The sequence below is a fragment of the Chiloscyllium punctatum genome, chromosome 4 (assembly GCF_047496795.1).
Source record: "Chiloscyllium punctatum isolate Juve2018m chromosome 4, sChiPun1.3, whole genome shotgun sequence".
In the NCBI taxonomy this organism is placed as follows: domain Eukaryota; kingdom Metazoa; phylum Chordata; class Chondrichthyes; order Orectolobiformes; family Hemiscylliidae; genus Chiloscyllium; species Chiloscyllium punctatum.
In genome coordinates this window covers 10,335,600-10,362,721 of record NC_092742.1, presented here as the reverse complement: position 1 = coordinate 10,362,721, position 27,122 = coordinate 10,335,600, and the positions used below count along the sequence as shown (strand labels likewise).

Genomic DNA, 27,122 nt, shown 5'->3' with positions numbered 1-27,122 from the left:
CCCTCTCGCGTCTGTAAAAGATTTGAAGAAGACAAGGAAAATAAGAGGACAAAACAACATTCCATAATCTACTTCACCCAAAGGAGATGAATTTGAAATCATCTGATAAAGTTAATCATCCCTGGTATTGTTATCATAAATCTTCTCTGGACTCTCTCCAAGCACTTGGAAAAATACGTTGGTATTCCTTGTAAAGCTTCAGGATGTTTCAAACCTTTACGCAGCCAATTAAGTTCTTTTGAAATGCGATGTTGAAGGAAATGCAACAGTTGATTTGCACGCAGCAAGATTCCACATTCAGTAAGGGAATGATTAGTTCATCTAAGTGGTAAATAGTGGCCAGGGCACCAGGAAGAGCTCTCCACTCTTCTTTGGATCTTCCACATTCATCTGAAAGGTCCAACATGACCACAATGTAATGTCTGACCACTGGGATTGCCAATGTACAGTATGTGGTGAATAGACTTTCCAGTTTAGACAATCTGAGGCCGCACTGATCAAAGTCACAATGAGATATGGCAACATGGTGGCTCATTGGTTAACATTGCTGTCATGTTTGATTCAGACCTGGGGTGACTGTCTGTGTGGAGTTTGCACATTCTCCCTGGTACGTATGTAGGTTTCCTCCAAGTGCTCTGGTTTCCTCCCACACCGGAAGTGTGTGGGTTAAGTGGGTTGGCCATGCTAAGTTGTCCGCAGTGTGCAGGGATGTGCTGGCTCAGTGGATTAGCCATGGAAAATGTGAGGTTGTGAGTACCAGATAGGGAGCTGGGTCTGGGTGGGATGCTCTTTGGAGGGTCGGTGTAGACTTGATGGGCCAAGTGGACTCTTTCTGCACTGTAGGGATTCTGAGAGATGACTGTTGTGTCTGATAATGGATCACCTCAACCATCTCCAGTGGCCCTATTTTATATTCCAAGAAAATCTGAACAGGTTGGGGCTCTGTTTTTTTCAGAAAAGGGACCAAGAAGGTGACCCAATGTAAGTATTTCCACTCATGAAGGTATTTTACAAGATAGGGTTAGGAAACATTACCGTGTGAGGGAGAAAATAAGTTTGGAGTAGGCACTAACAAATCCCCATTCAAGACTCAGGTGAATCACGTTTACACAGTGGTTAGAATATAGAATTCACTACCACCAACGTGGATAAGGAAAATGACAGAGGTACTTTTGAGTGGGAAAGGAACAGAGTTTGGATGCTGGTTGGGTGAGATGAATAGAGTTAGGAGGAAGCTTAAAAAGTGATTTAGGCCAGTCGATTGAATGATTAGTTTATGTGCTGGTAATTCGATGTAATGAGACAGCAAGAAGTGAACCGCTTCCAAAGAGAGAGGAGGATGAGGAAACTAAATTGCAAAGAGATCAAAAACAGATTGAATATAATATGTCCTTATCCAGCTTGGGAAAATGCTCAAACATTGGCTTGGCTCACTTGAATAATTAAAGCTAAAGTGGCTGCTTCATATTTCTGAATTGTCCAGGTGGGAGTAATCTCATCTCAGAGTTAAAATGTTTCACAATTCAAGCACTACTCCGTGACTTAAGTAGATAATCTAGGTTGGTAGCTCAGTGCAGTACCGAGGGACAGAATTGTGTCTCATGGATGCGATGAGCTTGTTTCAATGATTGTAAAAGACTGCATGGCACTTTCTCAACGAAGATTGTGAAGTTCTCTGAGGAGTCCTGGCTGACATCCACAGCTTAGCACCTCAGCAGATTCACTGGTCATTTGTCATATCTGCTTCCTGTGAAGTCTTGCACTGCATGAACCGTCTGGGTCAACAAAACAAGTGTGAATGCATTTCAAAGGCAAAGCATGCTGGGATATTTCAACAGTGTGACAGACATAGTTCTTTTTTATGGCAAATACAGATTTTGCGTGATCTGCTGGACAGGATACAAGGGAACACTCCGGGAACTGCACCAGACACAATTTTTATGTCAAAAATAGAGTACAATCATACTCAGGAGTCTCAACAGAACACTTTGGGAGGATTTGGTTGTGTATACTGAAACTGCCTGGAATATAGTCTCACACAGAAGTAGAAAAGAGGGAATAAGAATTTGTGGTGAAAGCCAGTTAACAGCAAAATAATTGTGAATAGTTTTAAAATCCAGGATTTTAACAGTCAAGATGGATGAAAATAAAAAGTTTTACTATTAACTTTATCTGCAACAGACATCATTTCTGAATATAATACAAACTCATTGTCTGATCTCTCACTGAATAGCAAGTACAATTAGACTTTCATAAAACAGAGTAGTTCAATCACTGGATAAGGTAAAAACTCTGACTGTTTTACAAGAGATCCATTGTCCCATCATTCACTGGGAAAAACCAGAGCTGCATTGAACAGAACCATGGTTCTGTTAATGTTTACATACAGATTTTAACACAGACAATAAACAATAGCTCACTGATTTGTGTAAATTTTGTAACAAACCTACTGTTTTAACATTGCTTCATTAAGATCAATAAAGATAACAAGAAAAAAGGTAAAGAACATTAAGCACAGCTAATGTATCCCATTATGAACCATACTAAAGTGAGACCTTTCAGAATTTATTTGTCATCAATCCAGTGACTTTCCCTCAGTGACTGAATCTAGGAATCAGTCCACATGTTGGTCACTCTTATAAAGATTGTATTCATATCAGATTAGAATTTACATTTTAGTTGTTGGAGTAGGAGTTCCCTTGTTGTATTTCTGACAATTTAATTTTAAAATAATTACCTTTCCATACCCGGTGTACTGGATCACCTTTCAGATCCCTCTTTCCTGGGTTGAAGAGTCCAGGTCTTTTAACTCCTAGACTTTTAACTCCAGGAGTTGGATTCATGTCTCTTTTCTGCATTTTAACCAGTGCCTCAGAGTTTCCCCTTGGTGTCTCAGAGACCAGGACTAGATTGGACATATGGCCTGACACTGAGGTTACCTGTAAGACTCCTTTTGTTTGTGTAATTTTGCTACAAGTTTTCCTACTGAACTTTGAAAAACATGAATCAGATAAACTGATAGCTTGTGAAAAACCTCACTGGTTCACCACAGCCCTCAAGGCCACATTTTACAGATGCGTGTTGCCAGCATAAGGTCTAAACCACTAACAGCAATGTTGGAACTTAGGGAGGCATTGGCTTGTCTCAATGATATTCCAACTGGAGCTCTAGACCAACAAGATTCCATCAGCTCATCACACCTTGATAGTAAATTCAACCCGTGCTCTTGCATGATCTATATCTCCCATCTCTTTCCCATAACTCAGTTTATTGGAAGGGGCTGAAACATTCCTTTATCTTGTGGGTGGCACAGTGACTCAGTGGTTAGCACTGCTGCCTCATAGCACCAAGGTTCCAGGTTCAATTCCAGCCTCAGGCAACTGTCTGTGTGGAGTTTGCACATTCTTCCCGTGTCTGCGTGGGTTTCCACCAGGTGCTCCGGTTTCCTCCCACAGCCCAAAGATGTGCAGGTCAGGTGAATTGGCCATGCTCAATTGCCCATAGTGTTAGGTGCATTAGTCAGAGGAAAATGGGTCTGGGTGGGTTACTCTTTGGAGGGTTGGTTGGGCCGAAGGGCCTGTTTCCACTCTGCAGGGAATCTAATCTAATCTTCCATCTGCATGGATTGAAGTTGTTCTGATATTGATGCCTTGAAAGGCTTAAGTTGTTGGATAGATTTGGCTTGTATCTTGTGACTACCAAAGACTGAGAACTGATCCAACCAAAGAATATGGAATGATAAAACAAGTTGATAGGGTAGAGATACAAAGAAAATATTTCACCTGGTGTAGGGTCAAGAATGTTACAGCATCAACCAAACACTTCCTTTGTGACTGCAGGGATTCACCCTCTATTGCTTATAAAGCAGTATGACACCATTCCTTGTAAGAAGGGTCAGTTAGTTGGACAGCCAGTGTACACTGTGGAGCAATGCCTACATTTCCTGAGGTTACCACAAAGGGCTCCCCTTCTCAACCCTTCCCCTTGCCTGAGGTGTCAGACTTTCAGGTTAAATCTATTGCGAGAATGGTCTTACGGTCTGGTGCGACTTTGCTGACCTGATTTTTATTGACCATTTTAAGTGACCTGGCCAATTTTTAAATATTCTTTTATCCCTTACCTGTGTTTGTCTATCTTTTGTGTGAATGGAAGCTGAACGCAAATATTTCAGGTTTTAAAGCACAGACATCAGCTTACCAGGTGGTTTAATTTTCTCTATGCTAAAACTATTGTGTACCTAACAAAAAAGGTAAATCTTTTGATGAAGATACAAACCCAGTATCTGGAAATTAATTATTTGCAAAGTCTGGAATTACTTATTCAAAAGTTGGATTAGGAGCCATAGGAGTGACTGTTTAAGGGTCTTCATTGATTTAATTCGACTGTATTACAAATATGGAGGTAGGAAGGCAGATTTGGTTCTGTTCCCTATCTCCATGTTGTAACATAGGGAATACCACTCCACAACTCATCAGCTTTCCGATGAATAGAAATAGGAAAACCTATTTTAGATGCTCCGTGGGTAACCCTCATGCACTCTGAGCCAGAAGGTTGTGCTTCATAACTCCACTCCAGAGAATCGTGCACATAACCCACACGGGAAATAGTGGTGTATTTCAAAGGGAACACTGTCAGAGATGATCAACTTTCAGACCAGAGATTAAACTGAGAGCTCAGTTAACCTTTCAAATCCATGTAAAAATAAATCCTGCAACATTATCTTCAACCTCTGGTATGCCTAATCTTTAGGCCTTCAGCAATAGTATTAAAAGAGCAAAAGCAGGGAACATGAATAATGTCACATTGCTTTTTCTTTGCAAACATTGCCTCTATATTTCCGACATATTAGTAGTGAAAAGTCCTTCAAAATTCTTCATTGGCTGTTAAGTATTTTGGAGAGTTCCGAGATGGTGCTATATCAATATAGTTTTGAATATCAATATGTTTTGAATGTTTTAACTGTATCTGCCTTTCCTCTTACCTCCACTTTCTCCTCCCGGAGATGGACTCTCCTGGCCAGCTGTTCCCTGGTCCCTACGTCTGGGTACTTGGTCTCCTGGAAGAGATTTTCCAAGGCTTCCAGCTGTTCGTCCGTGAAGATGGTTCGGTGGCGACGCTTCCTCCGGCAGTGGAGCTGGTTCAGAAGCTGCAGTTCAGTGCGGGATAGAGCCCCCAGACTCACATAGGGCAGCACCTGGGGGGCAACTGGGGACAGATAGGCAGAAGCAGCCCCTTCTAATCCTTTCACAACAGGAAAGAAGAAAAGAAAATCAGGTCCCACTCATTTTACATCTGGATTTATCAATTAAACCATGACTGATAAAGACCAATGATAATAATTTCAACACTGACGTATTGTCAAATTGGGAGCCAATGTAAAAACAGTGCTGGGTTATAGAGTCATAGAGTCATACAGCATGGAAACAGACCCTTCAGTCCAAGCAGTCCATACCCACCATAATCCCAAACTAAACTACAGCCACCTGCCTGCTCCTAGCCCATTTCTCTCCAACCTTTCCTGTACACGTAATTATCCAAATGTGTTTTGAATGTTGTAACCGTATCTGCACCCGTCACTTCCTCTGGCAGTTCATTCCACACGTACCACTCTTGGTGTAAAAGTGTTGGTTCTCATGTTCTTTTTAAATCTTTCCCTCTCACCTTAAAATATGCCTCCTCGCTTCTAATTCCCTCAACCTAAGGGAAGGACACTTGCTATTCACCCTACCCATGCCTCTCATGATTTTATAAACTTTGATAAGGTCACCCCTCCTCCTCCATGACTGGATTCGGTGCAAGTTTTTTTAGATTAGATTAGATTACTTACAGTGTGGAAACAGGCCCTTCGGCCCAACAAGTCCACACTGCCCCGCCGAAGCGTAACCCACCCATACCCCTACATCTACATCTACCCCTTACCTAACACTAGGGACAATTTAGCATGGCCAATTCACCTGACCTGCACATCTTTGGACTGTGGGAGGAAACCGGAGCACCCGGAGGAAACCCACGCAGACACGGGGAGAACGTGCAAACTCCACACAGTCAGTCGCCTGAGGCGGGAATTGAACCCGGGTCTCCGGCGCTGCGAGGCAGCAGTGCTAACCACTGTGCCACCGTGCCGCCCACTAAGTTTTCAATGAGCTCAAGTTCATGGGGTGTAGAATGCTGGAAGTACATTGGAATTGTCAAATTTAAAGGAGATAAAATCACAGACAAAGCTTCAAGTAGTATATCACAGAACTGTTACAGCCACTCGGCTTATTCCAGATGTGCAGAGGCAGGGTCCAACCAGGCAGTCTTAGTGACAGTGTGAACACAAGATTGGATGCTTGTCTCAAGAGTTGAAGTGGTCCAGTAAAGCCCCAGACAGGAGGCAGGAAGAGGGATGAAGTTGATGGCTATGGAATAGAATTGTTGGTGGGGACAGTTTTGAGAGAATCTCACATCATTCATCTCTGAAAATCAGGCAAGCAGCAATGACAAATCCAAGACGATGAAGAAGTGGTGGGATGTGGTGCCGAGGTAAAGTTCAGGAGTAGTTTTTGATGTATATCCCCAGAACGAAAACCCTCATTGCAGATAAGATGGCAGCCCAGCACAGACACTGCATAATTCATAGAATTGACAGTCTGGCAGCTTCTAAAATGAGTGGCTGACCCACAATGTTAATCCCTCTCCTATAAATACATGACAGATGCCTACACTGCCTCCTTTCACGGCTGTAACCTAGGGAGTAGCTTCCATCCTTTATTAATACAAACTGGGAGTCATGATTCAACTTTGGAATGAAGTACAGTAAAACTAATTCAGTGCTGTAAACTGAAGTAGTGTATTCTAGTGTGTCCTTACCAGTCATATACAGGTTAACCATAATCCTCACCTTTCTGTGAATCATCTTCCAGCTCAGCCTCCTAAATAAATAACCATCTCCAGTGCATCTCAATGAAAGCTGGATGACTAACTCCTCATCTTCTGCTTGGGACAAACATCAAGATTCAATATAGAATTTAACACTTTCAGAGCATGAACATCTGTGTCTATGTCTACTATCCAGCTCCACATTCCAGGTCTTGTAATGAAATGGATTGCTTTCAGCACAGTCAATCCATTTGTACCTCCTCATAGTCTCCATTATCACCTATGTAGCTTCTCTTCCTCACTGCCTTCCATCAATAGCCTTTTTTTGTTTACCCAACTTTTTAATCCCTTCTCTTTTTCCACTTATCTGGTCATTTCTTCCCCATCTCCACTCCCCAGTGCACTGTCAGCAGCATTAATATCACATTTTCCTCGCTGCTACCAGTTCAAAAGGAAGGTCACTGGACTCAAAATATTAACTGTTTTCTCTCCATAAATGCTGCCAGACCTGTTGAGTTTCTTCAGCAATTTCTGAGTGACCTCCACAAAAAGAAAATAAACAAAGCTGTCATTCATATTAGAGTTAAAAATCACACAAGACCAGGTTATAGTCTGACAGGTTTATTTGGAGGCACTAGCTTTCAGAGCGCAGCTATGTTTGTCCATTCCAGTCCAACACCGGCTCCTCGAAGCCATTCTGATCAGAGTAGTGCTGATTCTCTCTGCTCAGTTCTCAACTATTCTAATAGCTTGCTCATAGCTGATGCAGGACAGATAGACAGAATAACAGAGAGAGGTCAACAAATTTCCTTGCTAGTATCATAATTCTCAAACTTGCTAAAACCTCCACAATTTCCCCACCCGCTTCATTTAAAGCCCACCGGGCAGAAATAATCATATTTCTGAAATTTACTTCTGAGTCACAATATATTTTCCATTACTGTTTTGTTATTTAAGTTAAATTAATTAAGTTGCTGCCTTAGATTTATTTATAGTTCCTCTTCTATCACGAGTACCTTATCCTTTTCTGCTGTTGTGGAAATGGATATTGACTTCTCATTTTAAAATTCTTGCATTACCATCGTGCTTTATTATACAATTATATTTATTGCTATTTAATAAACTCACATCTCTCTTCTTGATATACTTTGCAATATAGAAAACGTATAATTTTGGCTTCTTTATTACGTGGAAGTTTCCCTCTCTCTGCACCCACATCCATTGCAATATTTTCTTTGCACCTCTTTATTGCTTTCTACAGCTCTCCTACTCTCCCAGATTACTATTTTCCTTGCCTTTTCATTAAATCACTTCCACTAAGTCAGAGGTGAAGAGATTGATTTTTCGCTCAGATAGTCTGGAATTATCTTCAAAAGGTAGTGATGGCTGGCTCTATAAATTCAGTCAAGCCTCAGTGAAATAGATTTTTGATTGAGAAGGGAGTCAAAGGAAGCTGGAGGTTAGGCCACAAGTTGATCAGTCATGATCCTATTGAGGGAGCTTGAAGGGTGACATGTCCCAGTCCAACATCTAAATCCTATGTCTTGTTGCTTTTATATTGGAACTTGCCTCATGTTTTGACGATGTTTGTTCAACTGAAGAAGTGGAAGGTTTGCTCTTTCGGATCCTGGGCTCTATTAGACCACAAAGTAAAGGAGCAGATTTGGACCATTCGGCCCATCGAGTCTGCTCCACCATTTGATCATGGCTGATATGTTTCTCAACCCCATTCTCCTGCCTTCTTCCATAAGCTTCAATCCCCTTAAGGATCAAGAACCTATCTATCTCTGTCTTAAAAGACACTTAATGACACTCTGTACTGTACCAAAATGCCTCTTGTTTTTCTGTAGATTTATCTGTTAAAAGCTCAGCCTAGTTAAACCTGATCAGTTTGTGTCTGAGAGGCACCATCACCATTACCTGGCCTTCTCTGAGATCCTTCTCCATCGTTTGCTTCCCTCATTACTGCCACCAGATTGTTGACAATGCTGGCTCCTTTCTCACAATTATTTCTGAAGTGGCCTGTTCGCCTTTCAGTTCTAAAAGACATTGTTTCAGGAAACTCTCCTGCCACCAGCAGATTCCACACACCCCAGCCTCTCCGAGTTAATTGTCTATCTCAAGTGAACATATGAGAGAGTTGGGAACAGAAGGAGGTGGTGGTGTAGTGTAATGTCGCTGGGTTAATAATTCAGAGACCCCAAAATCAATGCTTTGGGCACATGGATCCAGAAAATGAAATTTGAATCAATGAGAGTCTGGAATTTCCTAGCCATTGTTGATTGGGTCAGTGGGTATGGATGAGTCGGTGTGATGGTATATGCCTGTGTCAGTGACTGTCTCAGTGGGTTTGGATCAGTCTGTCTTTGTTTGTGTGTGTATGTGCCTGTGAGTGTAGGTGAGTCTGTGTGTGCAGGGATGTGACTATGTCAGTGGGTGTGGGTGAGTCTGTGTGTGTGGGGATGTGCCGATGTCAGTGGGTGTGGGTGAGTCTGTGTGTGTGGGGATGTGACTATGTCAGTGAGTGTGGGTGAGTCTGTGTGTGTGGGGATGTGACTGTGTCAGTGCGTTTGGGTGAGTCTGTGTGTGTGGGGATGTGACTGTGTCAGTGAGTGTGCGTGAGTCTGTGTGTGTGGGGATGTGACTATGTCAGTGAATGTAGGTGAGTCTGTGTGTGCAGGGATGTGACTGTGTCAGTGCGTGTGGGTGAGTCTGTGTGTGTGGGGATGTGACTATGTCAATGCGTGTGCGTGAGTCTGTGTGTGTGGGGATGTGACTATGTCAGTAAGTGTGGGTGAGTCTGTGTGTGCGGGGATGTGACTATGTCAGTGGGTGTGGGTGAGTCTGTGTGTGTGGGGATGTGACTATGTCAATGCGTGTGGGTGAGTCTGTGTGTGTGGGGATGTGACTATGTCAGTGGATGTGGGTGAGTGTGTGTGGGGGGATGTGCCTAAGTCAGTGAGTGTGGGTGAGTCTGTGTGTGTGGGGATGTGACTATGTCAGTGGGTGTGGGTGAGTGTGTGTGGGGGAATGTGACTATGTCAGTGGGTGTGGGTGAGTCTGTGTGTGCGGGGATGTGACTATGTCAGTGGGTGTGGGTGAGTCTGTGTGTGCGGGGATGTGACTATGTCAGTGAGTGTGGGTGAGTGTGTGTGGGGGGATGTGCCTATGTCAGTGAGTGTGGGTGAGTCTGTGTGTGTGGGGATGTGACTATGTCAGTGGGTGTGGGTGAGTGTGTGTGGGGAAATGTGACTATGTCAGTGCGTGTGGGTGAGTCTGTGTGTGGGGGGATGTGCCTATGTCAGTGGATGTGGGTGAGTGAGTGTGGGGGGATGTGCCTAAGTCAGTGAGTGTGGGTGAGTCTGTGTGTGGGGGGATGTGCCTAAGTCAGTGAGTGTGGGTGAGTCTGTGTGTGTGGGGATGTGACTATGTCAGTGGGTGTGGGTGAGTGTGTGTGGGGGGATGTGCCTATGTCAGTGGATGTGGGTGAGTGAGTGTGGGGGGATGTGCCTAAGTCAGTGAGTGTGGGTGAGTCTGTGTGTGGGGGGATGTGCCTAAGTCAGTCAGTGTGGGTGAGTCTGTGTGTGCGGGGATGTGATTATGTCAGTGGGTGTGGGTGAGTCTGTGTGTGTGGGGATGTGACTATGTCAGTGGGTGTGGGTGAGTCTATGTGTGTGGGGATGTGCCTATGTCAGTGAGTGTGGGTGAGTCTATGTGCGGGGATGTGACTGTGTCAGTGAGTGTAGGTGAGTCTGTGTGTGTGGGGATGTGCCTATGTCAGTGAGTGTGGGTGAGTCTGTGTGCAGGGATGTGACTGTGTCAGTGAGTGTAGGTGAGTCTGTGTGTGTGGTATTGTGCCTATGTCAGTGAGTGTGGGTGAGTCTGTGTGTTGGAATGTGCCTATGTCAGTGTCTCTCTCTCTCTCTGTGGATGTGTGTCTGTGTCAGTGTGTATGGGTGGATGTGTTTGTGTGTGTCTCTCTCCCTCAGTGTGTGTGGGTCAGTGTGTGTGTGTGTGTGTCTCTCTCTCTGTGGGTGTGTGCCTGTGTTAGTGTGTGTGTGGTTAGGTGTGTTTGTGTGTGTCTCTTTCTCTCTGTAGGTGTGTGTCTGTGTCAGTATGTGTGGGTCAGTATGTCTGTCTCTCTCTGTGAGTCTGTAACTGTGTTAGTGTGTGTGTGGGTGAGAATATATATCTCTGTGTGGGTGTGTGTCTGTGTCAGTATATGTGGGTGAATGTGTGTCTCTATAGGTGTGTGTCTGGGTCATTGTATGTGGGTGAGTGTGTGTTATCTGTCTGTGGGTGTGTGTCTGTGCCTGTGTGTGTGTGTCTCTATCTTTCTGGGTGTATGTCTATATCAGTGTCTCTCTCTTTCTCTGTGGGTGTGTGTCTGTGTCAGTGTGAGTGGGTGGATGTGTGTCTCTCTCTTTATGTCTGGGTGTGTGTGTCAGCGTGTGTGTGTTTCTCTCTGGGCGTATGTCTATATCAGTGTCTCTCTCTTTCTGTGTGGGTGTGTGTCTGTGTCATTGTGAGTAGGTGGATGTGTGTCTCTCTCTCTATGTCTGGGTGTGTGTGTCTGCGTGTGTGTGTTTCTCTCTGGGCGTATGTCTATATCAGTGTCTCTCTCTTTTTCTATGGGTGTGTGTCTGTGTCAGTGTGAGTGGGTAAGTCTCTCTCTCTGTCTGTGGGTGTGTGACGAGGGTACAAGAAATGAAAATCCCGTTCAACATTCAGCCTTAACACGGCAACTCTCTTGACAATGCATCATTGAAAGAAGAACATTAAACCTTGATAAACATCGAATCACTTTCACAAACATTCCAATTCCCTGAAGCCATGAGCAGATTACAGAGCCTTACCTGGAGGGATGCAGGAGCAGTGCTGACTGGTCAGAGGCTGGCATGTTGGTACGGTACTACAACAGGACACCCTGGGCGACCCGGGAACATAGTAATAATTGTAACCCATCCTTGAGGCACCGACGGCCAGGTTGGGGTGTTGAGGAGGTGCAGGAGGAGGAGGAGGAGGCGGAGGAGCCACGGCTGGAGGGTAGAGACTAAGATAGTCAGCGGTGGCGCACAGCGAGTCAGCACCGACTCCCGGGTAGGTGGGCAGCGGAGCGGTGGGCAGAGGCGCCGAGCCCTTACACCGAGAGGGCACTCCTGCTAAAATACTCTCGATGCTGAACATCGCAGCCGGCATTACCACTTCAACCGGAGCACCAAGGGAAAGGATACATGCATCTACATCCAAAACAAAACCACAGAATCACTTTCCAAAACAAACCAACTGCAGCGTCGGAACTGAGGCTAACACCTGACAAGATATAAAGTTGAGTCTAAGTTAGTTCACGCACCGCGCTGTCTGTCTCTCTCTGTCTGTTCTCTGGATCAAGCTTGTTCCCAATGCTTTATACAGACAGCCCGCGTCATGAAGCTCGTCCTCCCCACCACCACCCACCCCCCCCCCCCCCCCAGTCCCCGCCACTCTATGTCATTGGGAAGGGAAAACAACGTCTCTAGGCTTGTTTTCACATCCCCCTCCCCTCTAATTTACACAACACACACACATACACACGGGATCCAGTCCCGGAAATTCGGTATTGTAGATTAAAGAAATTAAAATGTAATCTTTCCTCTCTGTGTCTCTCTCCCCCAACCCCACAGTAGCTTTAAGGCTTTGTAATCGGGTGTTTTTAAATTGATTTTCCCCCCCACCCCACCCCACCCCTGCCACTGGCCAGCAGCAAATTAATTGCACCCTCTAATCCGATTAGTGGAAGGTTGTGGTAAAGGCCGGTCCGCATGAAGCGGAGGGCTTGGGGGCGGGATGGGGGAGAGAGAGAGGAGGTGTGAGTTTAAAACGCGGGTCAGTTCCTCTCCCCGGTTCTTGTGCTTGGGGAAGTGCCCCGCAAATAAATCACTTTTTTTTTGTTCACCCTTCCCAAAATTTAGACAGAGTTGCCCACAATCTAGCTCCAGGGAAAACACCACACAAAGTGTTACAAAATGTTTTTTGTTCCTAATTTCTTTCATTTACAGTTGAACCAGCCTTCAGTTTTACCCGCGCTGGGTGAAAAAAAAATCTTGCTGTATTAAAAAAAATGCAAATTCCTTTTGCTTTTCGGTTTGTCCATTTCTCTCCCTGTGCCTGTCCACGTCGCCTCCAAAATGTATCTATTTTTGGTGTTAATTCTTCAAGTATCGATTTACGAATGATACATTAATACAATGTATCAATCTCTGTCTAAAATGTATACAATTGTTTATCCAAGACAAAATAACGATTCACCCGAAATAACCACAAACATGTGTTTGTCAATTTCTCACTGTCCGGAGTTTGTTATGTTTTCTTTAGGACCTGGACATTATTTTGATTTTAACTCCGTGAACGGCTGCGAGCAGGCAGAGTCTCGGCTCTTGGAATAATATTTAAAGTTTTGTTTTGGTTAAGTATTTAATCCGATTTCGATCTTGGAGAGAACTCGCAATTTTCAAATCGCAGCTCGATCTGGTTCAATAAATATCGAGGAACGAAGTCGGAGATAATATAAATGTAGGGAACAGAGCGTGTTTGGTTTAGATTGTTGTCGTAATTATTTTTTTAAATGATACTTTTCAGCTGCTACTGAATAATGAGTTAATTTGCACTGGTGGGGGTTAGTTATTTACTGTGTATTGTGAAGAGATGAGGGATGACCATCACAAGGGTGAAATGTAAATAATCTGTTCTGCTCCAATCCACAAACCGGAGAAAAGCCCGGGACTGGGAGGCAATTAAACATGGGTTTTTAAACATGGGGGGGTGGGAAGGCAATTAAAAGATTTTAATTTCCTGCGAGCAACGGTTACTGTACAAACAAGTGACCCATTAACAAACAAACTAATTCAGTCAGAAAACGCATTCAAAACAGTGACAATGAAAATGTTGTGAAACCGTTTCAAATCACCAAACCCTGTTGAAATGTTAAACAAATTCTCTCCAGACGTAAACCCACCCTCACTGAATTCCCAATAAACTGACATGTCTTTGGATTTCAAGCCTCCTCCGGCAGCCGCTTCCTCTCTCATCCCGGAGTCTCGGCGAGAAGCCGGTCGGTATGTGAATGGTTCTGGGATTTTCCGTTTCGGGTTAAAAGATCGGAATTCTTTTTCTCTTTTTTTAAATATTAGGATTTGGGGAGAAAGGTTGTCGGGTGGTTCGAAAACCTGTTTCAGAAAAGCTCTCGATATACCGTCATGGATGGGAGTTCGAGAGAGAGAGAGACAGAGGCAAAGAGTTCTAGCTCTATGACGGCTCATGTACATGATCACTGTCACATCATATATGCATACATTAACTCTCATATATATTGACCTTCATACAAATTAACATAGTCATGCCATATATAAATACATTATTCTTCGTACAAATTAACATAGTCATGCCATATATAAATATATCATTTGTCATATGCATTAACACAATCACACTATATATATATAAATTGCCTGTCAAAGACATGAATACGATCATGAAATACATAAATACTTTACCTGTCATATATAGTAACACAATCACACCATATATAAATACATTCATTACCTGTTATATACATGAACACAGTCACATCATATATAAACACATTACCTTTCATATATATTAACAGTCATGCCATTTATAAATACATTACCTGTTATATATGTGTACACAGTCACGTCATATATAAATACATTACCTTTCATATATATTAACACAGTCATGCCATATATAAATAAATACTTCTCGTAGACATTGACACAATCTCACCACATATAAATATATGCACTCTCATATATGTTAACAAGTAACACCATGTGTAAATGCATTAGTTCTCAGATATATTAATACATTCTTGTCATATATTAGAACATCAACTTTCATACACATAGGTCTCATACATTCATGAAAATATACACATTAATGTACTTACACACACCGACAAATATACATTAGTACATAAACATTCATACACAATAATATGCTAACTCCTATGCGAGCACTAATATACATTAATGTATTATCAATAACATTTCTATTTCTATCTTGTTTTAACATAATGAAATATTTCAAAGCATCTCACGAACATGTTATGAAACAAACTGAAATTGATCCTTACAGAGATATTGTTTGGTCAAGGGGGATATATTTTAACAATGTATCTTAACACAGTGAATGTAGAGAGAGGAGAAGACATTCTGGAAGAAACTTCCAGAACTTGGGGCTGAAGCAATTGACAGCTGAAGTACAAATTAGTAAAACTGAGAAACCATGGATGTGAAGAGGCCGGAGTTCGAGGAGAGAAAGATTGTGGGGCTCTTATAGAGAGAGACGGGGGTGGGGTGTCATGGAGGGGATTTAAAAAACAAGGATGAGGATTTGAAGCCAAGATGTAGCTTGACTGGGAGCCCACGGAAGTTAATGAGCATTAAGGGCAAAAGCTGAATGGGCATTGGTGTGAAGAAAGACATTAACAACAGAGATTTGGAGAGCAAGTTTTCAGAGGGAAAACTGTGGGAGAACAGCCAGCAATGTATTGGAACAATCTTATTGCAGCAGCTGATCAACTGGAACAGTCATAGGATCAATAAGTAATCATGGGGCACAAAGGCGGTCATTCTGCCCAGCAAGTTTAAGCTAATTCTCTGCTCAGTCCCAGTCCCCAGTTTCCTTCCCCTCAGTTCCTCACTGAAATTGCTAATAAATTTGTTTTCACAACCCTCATGACGAGTGAGCTTCAGCTCATTATCACTCGCCGTTTTAACAAGTTCCTCTGCAGATGCCCTTCCAACTTTGGCCCCAAACCTTAAATCTTAAGTCTTTTGGTCCCCATGCCATCTGCGAAGGGGAACAGTTTCTTTTATCTCCCTTCTCTAAACCCCATCGTCTTCTGATATTCATCCACCAAATGTCTCCACACTCTGGCTTGCTCCAAGGAGACAAGTCTAGCCTCACCACTCTACGTTTGCAGCTAAAATTCCTTGTCCCTGGGATTATCCTGGTAAATCTCATTTGTCCCTTGCTAAGATGTGATGAAAAGAACTGGGTTTCACAACCTGAAACCCAAGATCCCAGAACTGTGTAAACGTCTTTTAATTATGTCCTGTCATCTCCAGTGGTATATGCGAGTGAACATGGCCAAAGTTAGGAATTGGTGGTCTCAGTGATGCTGTGGGTACTAATCAGAAACTCACGTCAGGGTCAGACATTAAGATTGTCAACAATCTAGTTTAATTCCTTTAGAAGACTAAACTTAGGGAATCTAATCTAATCATAATAGTCACACACCATCGAGTCTTGGAGTCATAGAGATATACAGCATGGGTTGGACCAAAGGGTCTGTTTCCATGCTGTACATCTCTATGACTCTATGACTCTATGGTGCATGACTATTATGATGAGATTAGATTCCCTACAGTATGGAAACAGGCCCTTCAGCCCAACAAGTCCACACTGACCCACCGAAGAGTAACCCACCCAAACCCATTCCTCCACCCTATATTTACTGTTGACTAACGCACCTAACACTATGGGCAATGTAGCATGGCCAATTCATCTAATCTTTGGACTGTAGGAGGGAAATCAGAGCACTAGTGTGCTCATGTATACTGAGAAACATATAGACAATAACAAAGCTCACTCATATCCATGAATATTTACTCAAGTATAATAACATGCCCACATAGTAATACATGAGTACCAAACACGCACATACACATGTAAATATGTATGCACAAAAGACTGTGTTTCAGTTGTTTGGACTCTTCCCTCAAGACCAAGTGGTTGTGAGTTTGTTTCTAATCAACTGACATTAAAATGAAAATTTGTGCTGACCCTTGGAGCACAGTACTCAGGGTGTGCCGCACTATCAGAGGGTCAGTACTGTGGGAATGCCGCACTGTCGCAGGGTCAGTACTGAGGGCGCACTGCACTGTCAGAGGGTCAGTGCTGAGGGATTGCTGCGCTGTTGGAGGGTCAGTGCTGAGGGATTGCTGCGCTGTCGGAGAGTCAGTGCTGAGGGAGTGCCGCACTGTCAGAGGGTCAGTCTGATGGATGGATGCGCTGTTGGAGGGTCAGTGTTAAGTGAATGCTGCACTGTGAGAGGGTCAGTACTGAGGGAGTGCCGCACTGTCAGAGGGTTAATACTAGGGAGTGCAGCACTGTCAGAGTGTCAGTGCTGAGGGAGTGCTGCACTGTCAATCAGTGCTGAGCGAGTGCTGCACTGTCAGAGGGTCAGTGCTGAGCGAGTGCTGCACTGTCAGAGTCAGTGCTGAGGGAGTGCAGCACTGTCAGAGAGTCAGTACTGAGGGAGTGCTGCACTGTCGGAGGGTCAGTGCTGAGGGAGTGCTGCACTGTCCATGGGTCAGTGCTGAGGGAGTGCAGCACTGTCCGTGGGTCAGTGCTGGGGGAGTGCTGCACTGTCAGAGGGTCAGTGCTGAGGGAGTGCTGCACTGTCAGAGTCAGTGCTGAGGGAGTGCAGCACTGTCAGAGAGTCAGTACTGAGGGAGTGCTGCACTGTCGGAGGGTCAGTGCTGAGGGAGTGCTGCACTGTCAGAGGTCAGTGCTGAGGGAGTGTCTCACTGTCAGAGAGTCAGTGCTGAGGGAGTTTTGCACTGTCAGAGGGTCAGTGCTGAGGGAGTGCCGCACTGTCAGAGGGTCAGTGCTGAGGGAGTGCAGCACTGTCAGAGAGTCAGTACTGAGGGAGTGCAGCACTGTCAGAGTGTCAGTGCTGAGGGAGTGCAGCACTGTCAGAGTCAGTGCTGAGGGAGTGCTGCACTGTCAGAGTGTCAGTGCTGAGGGAGTGCTGCACTGTCAGAGAGTCAGTGCTGAGGGAGTGCCGCACTGTCAGAGGGTCAGTACTGAGGGAGTGCCGCACTGTTGCAGGGTCAGTACTGAGGGAGTGCTGCACTGTCAGAGAGTCAGTACTGAGGGAGTGCTGCACTGTCAGAGGGTCAGTACTGAGGGAGTGCCGCACTGTTGCAGGGTCAGTACTGAGGGAGCACTGCACTGTCAGAGGGTCAGTGCTGAGGGATTGCTGCGCTGTTGGAGGGTCAGTGCTGAGGGATTGCTGCGCTGTTGGAGGGTCAGTGCTGAGGGATTGCTGCGCTGTTGGAGGGTCAGTGCTGAGGGATTGCTGCGCCTGTCGGAGAGTCAGTGCTGAGCGAGTGCTGCACTGTCAGAGAGTCAGTACTGAGGGAGTGCAGCACTGTCAGAGTGTCAGTGCTGAGGGAGTGCTGCACTGTCAGAGAGTCAGTACGGAGGGAGTGCTGCACTGTCAGAGGGTCAGTGCTGAGGGAGTGCTGCACTGTCCGTGGGTCAGTGCTGAGGGAGTGCTGCACTGTCCGTGGGTCAGTGCTGGGGGAGTGCTGCACTGTCAGAGGGTCAGTGCTGAGGGAGTGCAGCACTGTCAGAGAGTCAGTACTGAGGGAGTGCTGCACTGTCGGAGGGTCAGTGCTGAGGGAGTGCTGCACTGTCCATGGGTCAGTGCTGAGGGAGTGCTGCACTGTCCATGGGTCAGTGCTGAGGGAGTGCTGCACTGTCCATGGGTCAGTGCTGAGGGAGTGCAGCACTGTCCGTGGGTCAGTGCTGAGCGAGTGCTGCACTGTCCATGGGTCAGTGCTGAGGGAGTGCAGCACTGTCCGTGGGTCAGTGCTGGGGGAGTGCTGCACTGTCAGAGGGTCAGTGCTGAGGGAGTGCTGCACTGTCAGAGAGTCAGTGCTGAGGGAGTGCCGCACTGTCAGAGGGTCAGTGCTGAGGGAGTGTCTCACTGTCAGAGAGTCAGTGCTGAGGGAGTTTTGCACTGTCAGAGGGTCAGTGCTGAGGGAGTGCAGCACTGTCGGAGGGTCAGTGCTGAGGGAGTGCAGCACTGTCAGAGGGTCAGTGCTGAGGGAGTGCTGCACTGTCAGAGGGTCAGTGCTGAGGGAGTGCAGCACTGTCAGAGTGTCAGTGCTGAGGGAGTGCAGCACTGTCAGAGGGTCAGTGCTGAGGGAGTGCAGCACTGTCAGAGGGTCAGTGCTGAGGGAGTGCAGCACTGTCGGAGGGTCAGTGCTGAGGGAGTGCTGCACTGTCAGAGGGTCAGTGCTGAGGGAGTGCAGCACTGTCAGAGAGTCAGTACTGAGGGAGTGCAGCACTGTCAGAGTGTCAGTGCTGAGGGAGTGCAGCACTGTCAGAGGGTCAGTGCTGAGGGAGTGCAGCACTGTCAGAGGGTCAGTGCTGAGGGAGTGCAGCACTGTCAGAGGGTCAGTGCTGAGGGAGTGCAGCACTGTCAGAGGGTCAGTGCTGAGGGAGTGCTGCACTGTCAGAGGGTCAGTGCTGAGGGAGTGTCTCACTGTCAGAGTGTCAGTGCTGAGGGAGTGCAGCACTGTCAGAGAGTCAGTACTGAGGGAGTGCAGCACTGTCAGAGTGTCAGTGCTGAGGGAGTGCAGCACTGTCAGAGGGTCAGTGCTGAGGGAGTGCAGCACTGTCAGAGGGTCAGTGCTGAGGGAGTGCTGCACTGTCGGAGGGTCAGTGCTGAGGGAGTGTCTCACTGTCAGAGAGTCAGTGCTGAGGGAGTGCCGCACTGTCGGAGGGTCAGTGCTGAGGGAGTGCTGCACTGTCAGAGGGTCAGTGCTGAGGGAGTGCAGCACTGTCAGAGTGTCAGTGCTGAGGGAGTGCAGCACTGTCAGAGGGTCAGTGCTGAGGGAGTGCAGCACTGTCAGAGGGTCAGTGCTGAGGGAGTGTCTCACTGTCAGAGTCAGTGCTGAGGGAGTGTCTCACTGTCAGAGAGTCAGTGCTGAGGGAGTGCTGCACTGTCGGAGGGTCAGTGCTGAGGGAGTGCTGCACTGTCCGTGGGTCAGTGCTGAGGGAGTGCTGCACTGTCGGAGGGTCAGTGCTGAGGGAGTGCTGCACTGTCCGTGGGTCAGTGCTGAGGGAGTGCTGCACTGTCGGAGGGTCAGTGCTGAGGGAGTGCTGCACTGTCCGTGGGTCAGTGCTGAGGGAGTGCTGCACTGTCGGAGGGTCAGTGCTGAGGGAGTGCTGCAGTGTCAGAGGGTCAGTGCTGAGGGAGTGCTGCACTGTCGGAGGGTCAGTGCTGAGGGAGTGCTGCACTGTCCGTGGGTCAGTGCTGAGGGAGTGCTGCACTGTCAGAGGGTCAGTGCTGAGGGAGTGCTGCACTGTCGGAGGGTCAGTGCTGAGGGAGTGCTGCACTGTCCGTGGGTCAGTGCTGAGGGAGTGCTGCACTGTCCGTGGGTCAGTCATCAGGGAGTGCATTGTCGGGAGTGTTATGTTTTGAATGAACTATTAAGCTAAAGTCTGACTAACCTCTCAGCTGCACTGACAGATCTCGAATCACTATTGTCCTGCTATCTCTGTGCATCCCTCAGTTCATATCGCTATGAGGATGATCAGGTCAGCAACACGTTGCTGATTTGTGGGATCTTGCTGTGTGTAAATGGTCTGCCGCATTTCTGATATTACAACTAAAAAAAACCTAAAAGGTTTTGCGGCGTCAAGAGAGTAGAACAAACCGGATAGAAATACAAGTTTATTTTACTTCGGATTCTTTAAAAAGGAGGCAGCACGCCCCACACAGACAGCAATACACCCTCAGAGACACAGACCGACACTTTCACTGTGCTGGTTACACACAGACACATCTCATTCACTTACTGACACATTCACAATGACATGGTTTGAAAAACATCAGTCCTGTATGAAGTCAGGTTCTGGGACTCAAACCTCCTTTTGCGCTGAAATTATAAAACTCCAGCTCATTATTCTAGCAGCCCAGTCCCAGCCCGAGAGGGAGAGGGACCCCGGGAGAGGGACCCCACAGAGTGCCTCAGAGTTAAAGGCCCGGACTGAACAGTGCAACCGCGTCTCAGCCGGCATCTGAGCCAAATGGACAGTTGCAAACTCTGACACAAACACACGCAAATACACACACACAAATACATACACACGCAAACATGCACAATCACTCACACCCATACACTCAAATACACACGCATACACAAATATATATACACACACACAAATACATACACACACATACATACACACACACACACATACACACGCAAACATGCACAATCACTCACACCCATACACTCAAATACACACACAAACACAAATATATACACACACAAATACATACACACACATAAATACATACACGCACACAAATATAAGCACACGCAAAAACACACACGCACACACAAACACACACAAATACTGAGACAGAGTTGAAAAATGTGATGCTGGAAAAACACAGCAGGCCAGGCAGCATCCGAGGAGCAGGAGAATCGAACAAGGGCTTATGCCCGAAACGTCGATTCTCCTGCTCCTCGGATGCTGCCTCGCCCGCTGTGTTTTTCCAGCATCACATTTATCAGCTCTGATCTCCAGCATCTGCAGTCCTCACTTTCTCCTAACAAATACTGAGACACACAAACACTCAAATACAAATGCATGCACACATAAGTACACATCCACAAATGCACGCAAATACACATTCAAACACACACACAGGGACACACGCACACGGACAAGTACGAATACGCACATGTAGATACGCGCACGCAAATATACACTCAAACATACACATACATAAACCCAAGCCGATCTAATGTACACACTCCCATTCACTGTCACCTAACGTGAAACTAAACAACATCAAGCGTTAACATATCCTAACCAGATTGTAACCAGTGACCTGGGGTGAGGGAGCAGATATTGGGAATTGTGAGAGTTAGTTGGGAATCTGTGTCCGACACCATCTCCCGCATTCCCAATTCCCGAGTGATTCTGTGTGTGTGTTTTTCAGTAAAGCCTGTTCCCACTGTGGGGGTGCGGTGGACTCAGACAGACAGACTGCCCCCCGCTTCGGGCCCGGATCCGAGCAGCGGGATCTATCACTGAGAGGGAAGCCCCTGAGCGTCCCGGTGCTGGAGAAACTCAGCCGGTCTGGCAGTAACTGTGGAGAGAGAAACAGAGTTAACGGGCCGAAGATAACACACCGGACTCAAAAGCATTAACCCTCTCTTCAGTTTCTCCAGCAATTTCTGCTTTTGCGTCGGAATGGCTGGCGGAATGGGGTAGTTGGAGTAATGTGGACCGCCTGTGCTTGGGTATCTGTGGACAGAGTAACTGTGTTTATCTCTATTCAGGGGAGCCCTGTGTGTCCCAGTTGGATCGTGTGCAGTGCAAAGCCTGGTCTGTGTGTGATTGCCTCCGGACCTTTTCATTCTCTAGGAGCTGTCAGAAATACTGAGACAGTGGTCGCTCTATCCACGGCAGACCCTGACCGTGGTAGCACTGGATGTATTCATATCCAACTCCTAACAATGATCCAACAAAGGGTCCCGGAGAATTTTTAAACGTTCAGGTATATTGTACACCCCGATCCCAAACCTCCCATTGCACCTCATTAGTAACACAAGAGTGAGGCAGGTCAGATTAAAGATCTCTCTCTTTCTGTCTCTTTGTGTGTGTGTGTGTGTGTGTCACACCCCAGAGCATACCGGGAGAAGGGTGCTAAAAACGCAGGATGACAGCGGTAGTGTCCCTACCTCTGAACCGGGAGGTCTGGGTTCAAATCCCATCTGTTCCTGAAGTGTGTAATAATATCTGAACAGATTGATGAGGGAGAACAGGAAAAATGAAAGTCCAAAACTGATAATCTGAAACAGAAATTGCTGGAGAAACTCGGCAGGTCAGTTCTGAGGAAATGTCACCAGATTCTAAACACTAACTCTGTTTCTCTCTTCACGGGTACTGCCAGACCTGCTGAGTTTATCCAGCACTTTCTGCTTCTGTCACAGGGATAACCACTAGTTTGGTGCAGACCCGCGCTGTAACAGTGGCGAGGTTTCACTAGAATTTATGTAAAGTCCCGTTGGAGCGGGAATGGTGCGCAGGAGATTCCCCAGAACCGGCGATTAAATAGGGACAGATTGAACAGGTTTTCTTTAAAATAGGCGAAGCTGAGGGAAGATTTAATTGAAGTGCATAATAGAGGAGACTGGAAAACGTAGATAGGGAGAATGAATTGCAGCTCGCACAGAAACCAAACAACCAGGAATTTAGACTTGAAATAATTCGAGGAAGATTTACAGGGGAAATAGAGACTTTGTTTTCAAGAGGATAGCGAGGCTTGGATTTATCTGCCTGTAGCCTGAAACATATTTGTTTACATTGGTGGAAAAATTCAGCAGGTCTGGCAGCATCTGTGGAGAGAAATCAAGAGTTAACATTTCGGATCCAGAGTTTCTGAGGAAGGGTCACCGGACCAGAAAGACTGATTTCTCTCCTAAATGATACTAGACCTGCTGAGCTTTTCCAGCAGTTTCGGACTTTGTTTCTGATTTACAGCATCCTTAGTTTTTCCGGTTTTGATAAATTTCTTTTACATCACTGAAGTGGCCCAATCTTTCAGTAAAAACTCAAAGATACATTGTAATTGTAAAGTTAGGTGACATTAACATTCTGATCGCTTCACTTTGAAGGCTGTGGGGAGACTGCAGTGAGGCTGATTCCAGGAGTGAGGAATTTCAGTTATGAAGATAAGTTGGAGAAGCCGGAATTGTCCGACTTGGGGGTGGCTGTGGGGAGATCTGACGGAAGTATTCAAAATCAAGAGAGGCGCACAGACAGTAAATAAGGAGGAAACCATTCCCCTCATGAAAGGATGGAGGTCATGAGACCACAGAATGAACGTGCTTACGAACAGAAGGGATGATATTCTCACTGAGAGTGGTGAAAGTCTGGAAGCACTGTGTGAGAGTGTGGGGAAGGCAGATTCGATCAGCCTTTCAATAGGGAGTGAGATGATTACTTGAAATCTAGCGAGAAAACAGGAGAATGGAGACGGTGCTCATTTTGGAAAGTCAGAGAAGGCACCCGCTCACCCTGTCCTGTAAAATTCATGTGAACATCTGACAAAGAGCTGGCGAGTGGAATGGGGCTGGACAGCTCTTCTGTAGCTAGTATAGAAACAATCGGCTGAATAGTCTCCCCTGTGCTGTGATTCTGTGGAGTTTCTGAGAGTCTGTATGGGTATGTGTAGCTGTGTATGCATTTGGTTACAGCAAGGCAACGGACCATTGTGGTCCCTAATGTCCATGAGAGCTCTCGATAAGCGCAACCCAGCATGCCCTTTCCCACATCCTGGAATTGTTTCTTTATTTTTGGTCTGTTCAAGAGCTAATTCAATTTGCCCCTTCAAAGGCTGACAATGTACCCCTCTCCACCGCACCCACAGGCAGGTCAGTCCAAACCCCAACTAAAGCTTTTCCATGTCACCGTTTCAAATGTTGCCAGTCACCTTAAATCCATGTTGTCTGCTTCTCAACCCTCTACTAACGGGAACACTTACTGACACCTACTCTGTCCAGAGTCTATACTGTATACAATAGAATTTTTTAAACCAATCCGTTCAGTGATGTTACTACACATCCTTGGAAACAGGCGGGACTTTAAATGTTCATGTTGATCTTGATTAGCGCACGACCTGGGCGGTGTAACCCGAAATCCTTTGTCCAAGTTTTTTTTCTACCCTATGATCTGTATCTCCTTGCTTACTATAATCTGCCTGTACCACTAGTGAACAAACCCCTTCATTGTACCTCGGTACATGTGACAGTAAATCAAATCAAACCCCGGTCTGCTGGCCAGAGGTAGGGACACTACCACAGTTGGTGTCGAGATTAAAGTGGTGCTGGAAAAGCACAGCAGGTCAGGCAGCATCCGAGGAGCAGGAAAATCGACCTTTCAGGCATAAGCCCTTCATCAGGAATGAACGATTCGTGTGTAGACTTGTTGGTGTCTAACATGAGTTTGTAAATGTGATTCTGCAAAGTGTGTTTGATTATATAGTTCACGTATCTGTTGTGCGGCCGTGTGTTTGTCACTAACTTGAGTTTGTTGTGTGTGTGTCTGTATGTGTTTCTGTGTGTGTCTCTCTGTGTGTCTCTGTGTCTATGTGAATGTCTGCGTGTGTTTGTGTGTCTCTGTGTGTGTCTGCCTGCGTGTGTCTATGTGCGTGCGTGCGCGTGTATGTGTGTCTCTGTGTGTCTGTGTCTGTGTGTGTCTGTGTCTGTATGTGTGTCTGTGTCTGTATGTGTGTGCCTGTGTGCCTGTGTGTGTATGTGTGTGTCTGTGTGCCTGTGTGTGTCTGTGCATGTGTATGTATGTGTATCTGTCTGCGTGTGTGTATCTCTGTGTGTGCCTCTGTATGTCTGTGTGCGTATATCTGTCTGTGTGTGTGTCTCTGTGTGTGCCTGTGTATGTATCTGTGTGTATGTCTGTATGTGTGCATGTCTGTGTGTGTCTGTGCATGTGTATGTGTGTATGTGTGTCTGTGCATGTGTATGTGTGTGTATGTGTATGTGTGTGTATGTGTGTGTGTGTGTGTGTATGCCTGTATATGTGTATGTCTGTGTGTCTGTGCGTGTGAATGGATTCGCATTCCTGGGGTTGTTCGTTCTCGTATTCTGGGCTGTAGTCTACGCGGAACTCTCGGTTTGAGGAGACTCAGGGCGGAATGTAAACTAATTTTAAAACAATCTGCAACACATTTCCAGAAATGAGATGCGAATTAGTTTTTGTTCTCAGTGAAATCGCAAAACAAACAAAAGTTGCAAGTCACAAACGATCAGATCTGGAGGGCAGTGAGTGTGTGGAACTGAATGAAGAATATTATGAATGTAGATTGGTCAGATCTCTTCAAACTCAATAAAATCAAACAGAAGTACCGGATGCTGGGAATCTGAAACAAAAGCAGAAATTGCTGGAGAAGCTCAGCAGGTCTGGTACCGTCTGTGGAGAGAGGAAAAACCGAGTTAACGTTTCGAATCCGGTGACCCTTCATTAGAACCACAACCGTGTACTGAATCTTTTCAGTAATCTGTTTAATGGAATTGAATTTATAAGTTGGTAAGTATCGAGTATTCCAAAAACCATGTATTTTTTCCCCCCAGGAATTTTAACAGGAGGAGCGAGCCTGATATTTCGTTTGAATGAACACTCGTTAATATCGGAAAGAAAGTTGTGGGGGATCGAAATTATCGTCAGAGTTTCAGACCTCAGCTTTATTGGGCGGCGCGATTCGACAATTTTTAAAATGCAACTCGGGGCGTTTGGGCTTCTGCGTAAATCTCGCAGCTGAAGACTTGTAATGGAGATTGTGTTTAATTTTCAATATCCTCGATTATATTATGATTAGGGGGCTTGCTTATAATTAGGGGGCTATGCAGGTCAGTGGAGGTGAGAGAGAGGCGAGCTGACATTGAGAGCAGGAGAGAGAGAGAGAGAGAGAGACAGAGAAGACGGGAAACTCTCGATAAATTTCCACATCGCCCCTGAATGCTCAGGGAAAGGGTCCTACCGAAACAGCTGGTTCTGACAAACTGGGAAGTTTGAGACAAAATATTTGACATTGGAGTTCTGTAACAAACGCCCCTCGGTCAGTTTCGTTTATTCAACCTGTTTACAATAAATTGAACAACACCGAGTTTTTCCAAAAAAAGGGCAGAATTTTCTAACCGGGGGGAATAATTTGGAGCTGGCTGACTGAAAGTCTGCACCAAGAGAGGATGAGAGCAGGAAGAAAGTTCATCTTAAACTGGACACTGGATTAAACAGACAATTGACCAACCGCTAAGAGACAGCAGAATTTGACACTTACCTCACAGGCTGAGCTTGGTGATGCAGGATTGAGGAGTGCTCGTCCTCATTTACTCCCTCACAGGGAACTGAGCAGACTCTTAGGGAAGAGTGGGCCCTAGTCACAGTCTCTGTCTCTCTCTCTCGCTCTCGGCGGACTGAGAGCAGTCTGTTCCTGCTAGAGGCGTGAACACGCTGGCGGCGAGTTCGATCCGATTCTGTGGAACCGGTGGCGATTTGACTCAGACGGAGTTGGAGGGAGGGTGTTGGAGGGAGGGGAGGGGTGGTTGGGGATGGCGGGTGGGTGGGGAGGGGGAGGGTGTGAGGTGTCTTGGTAATTCCTGAGGGTGGGGAGAGAGTTCAGCGGCGAACGAAATCTGAGCGTGTCGCCCGGGGTTGACGAACAGCCACGCTCACAGAGACACCACACAGCAGCAGGGACCGGTGTAAAACACAGACACACAGAGAGACACACAATTCAGGGAGATGTAAAATACGGCCACAGACACGCAGAGTTGCAGATGTAAACTATGAATAAGATGCAAAAAATAAAACCCCGAAAAATCTGAACGCGCAGATAGAACATAGGATGCAACTAATGTAAA

General features: G+C 45.9%; 1 protein-coding gene across 1 annotated transcript in view; it reads right to left on the bottom strand.

Moving 5' to 3' along the window:
• The window catches only part of gsc (goosecoid), a 35,267-nt gene extending 8,516 nt beyond the window's left edge, over positions 1-26,751 (bottom strand). Inside the window, exons 1-3 of the mRNA XM_072568048.1 lie at positions 26,540-26,751; positions 11,718-12,101; positions 4,982-5,241 (exon numbers count right to left, since the gene is read on the bottom strand). Coding sequence (XP_072424149.1) covers positions 4,982-5,241; positions 11,718-12,060 — 603 coding nt within the window. The 5' untranslated portion in view covers positions 12,061-12,101; positions 26,540-26,751. The remainder of the gene's footprint in view (positions 1-4,981; positions 5,242-11,717; positions 12,102-26,539) is intronic.
• Between the last annotated feature and the right edge of the window lie 371 nt (positions 26,752-27,122).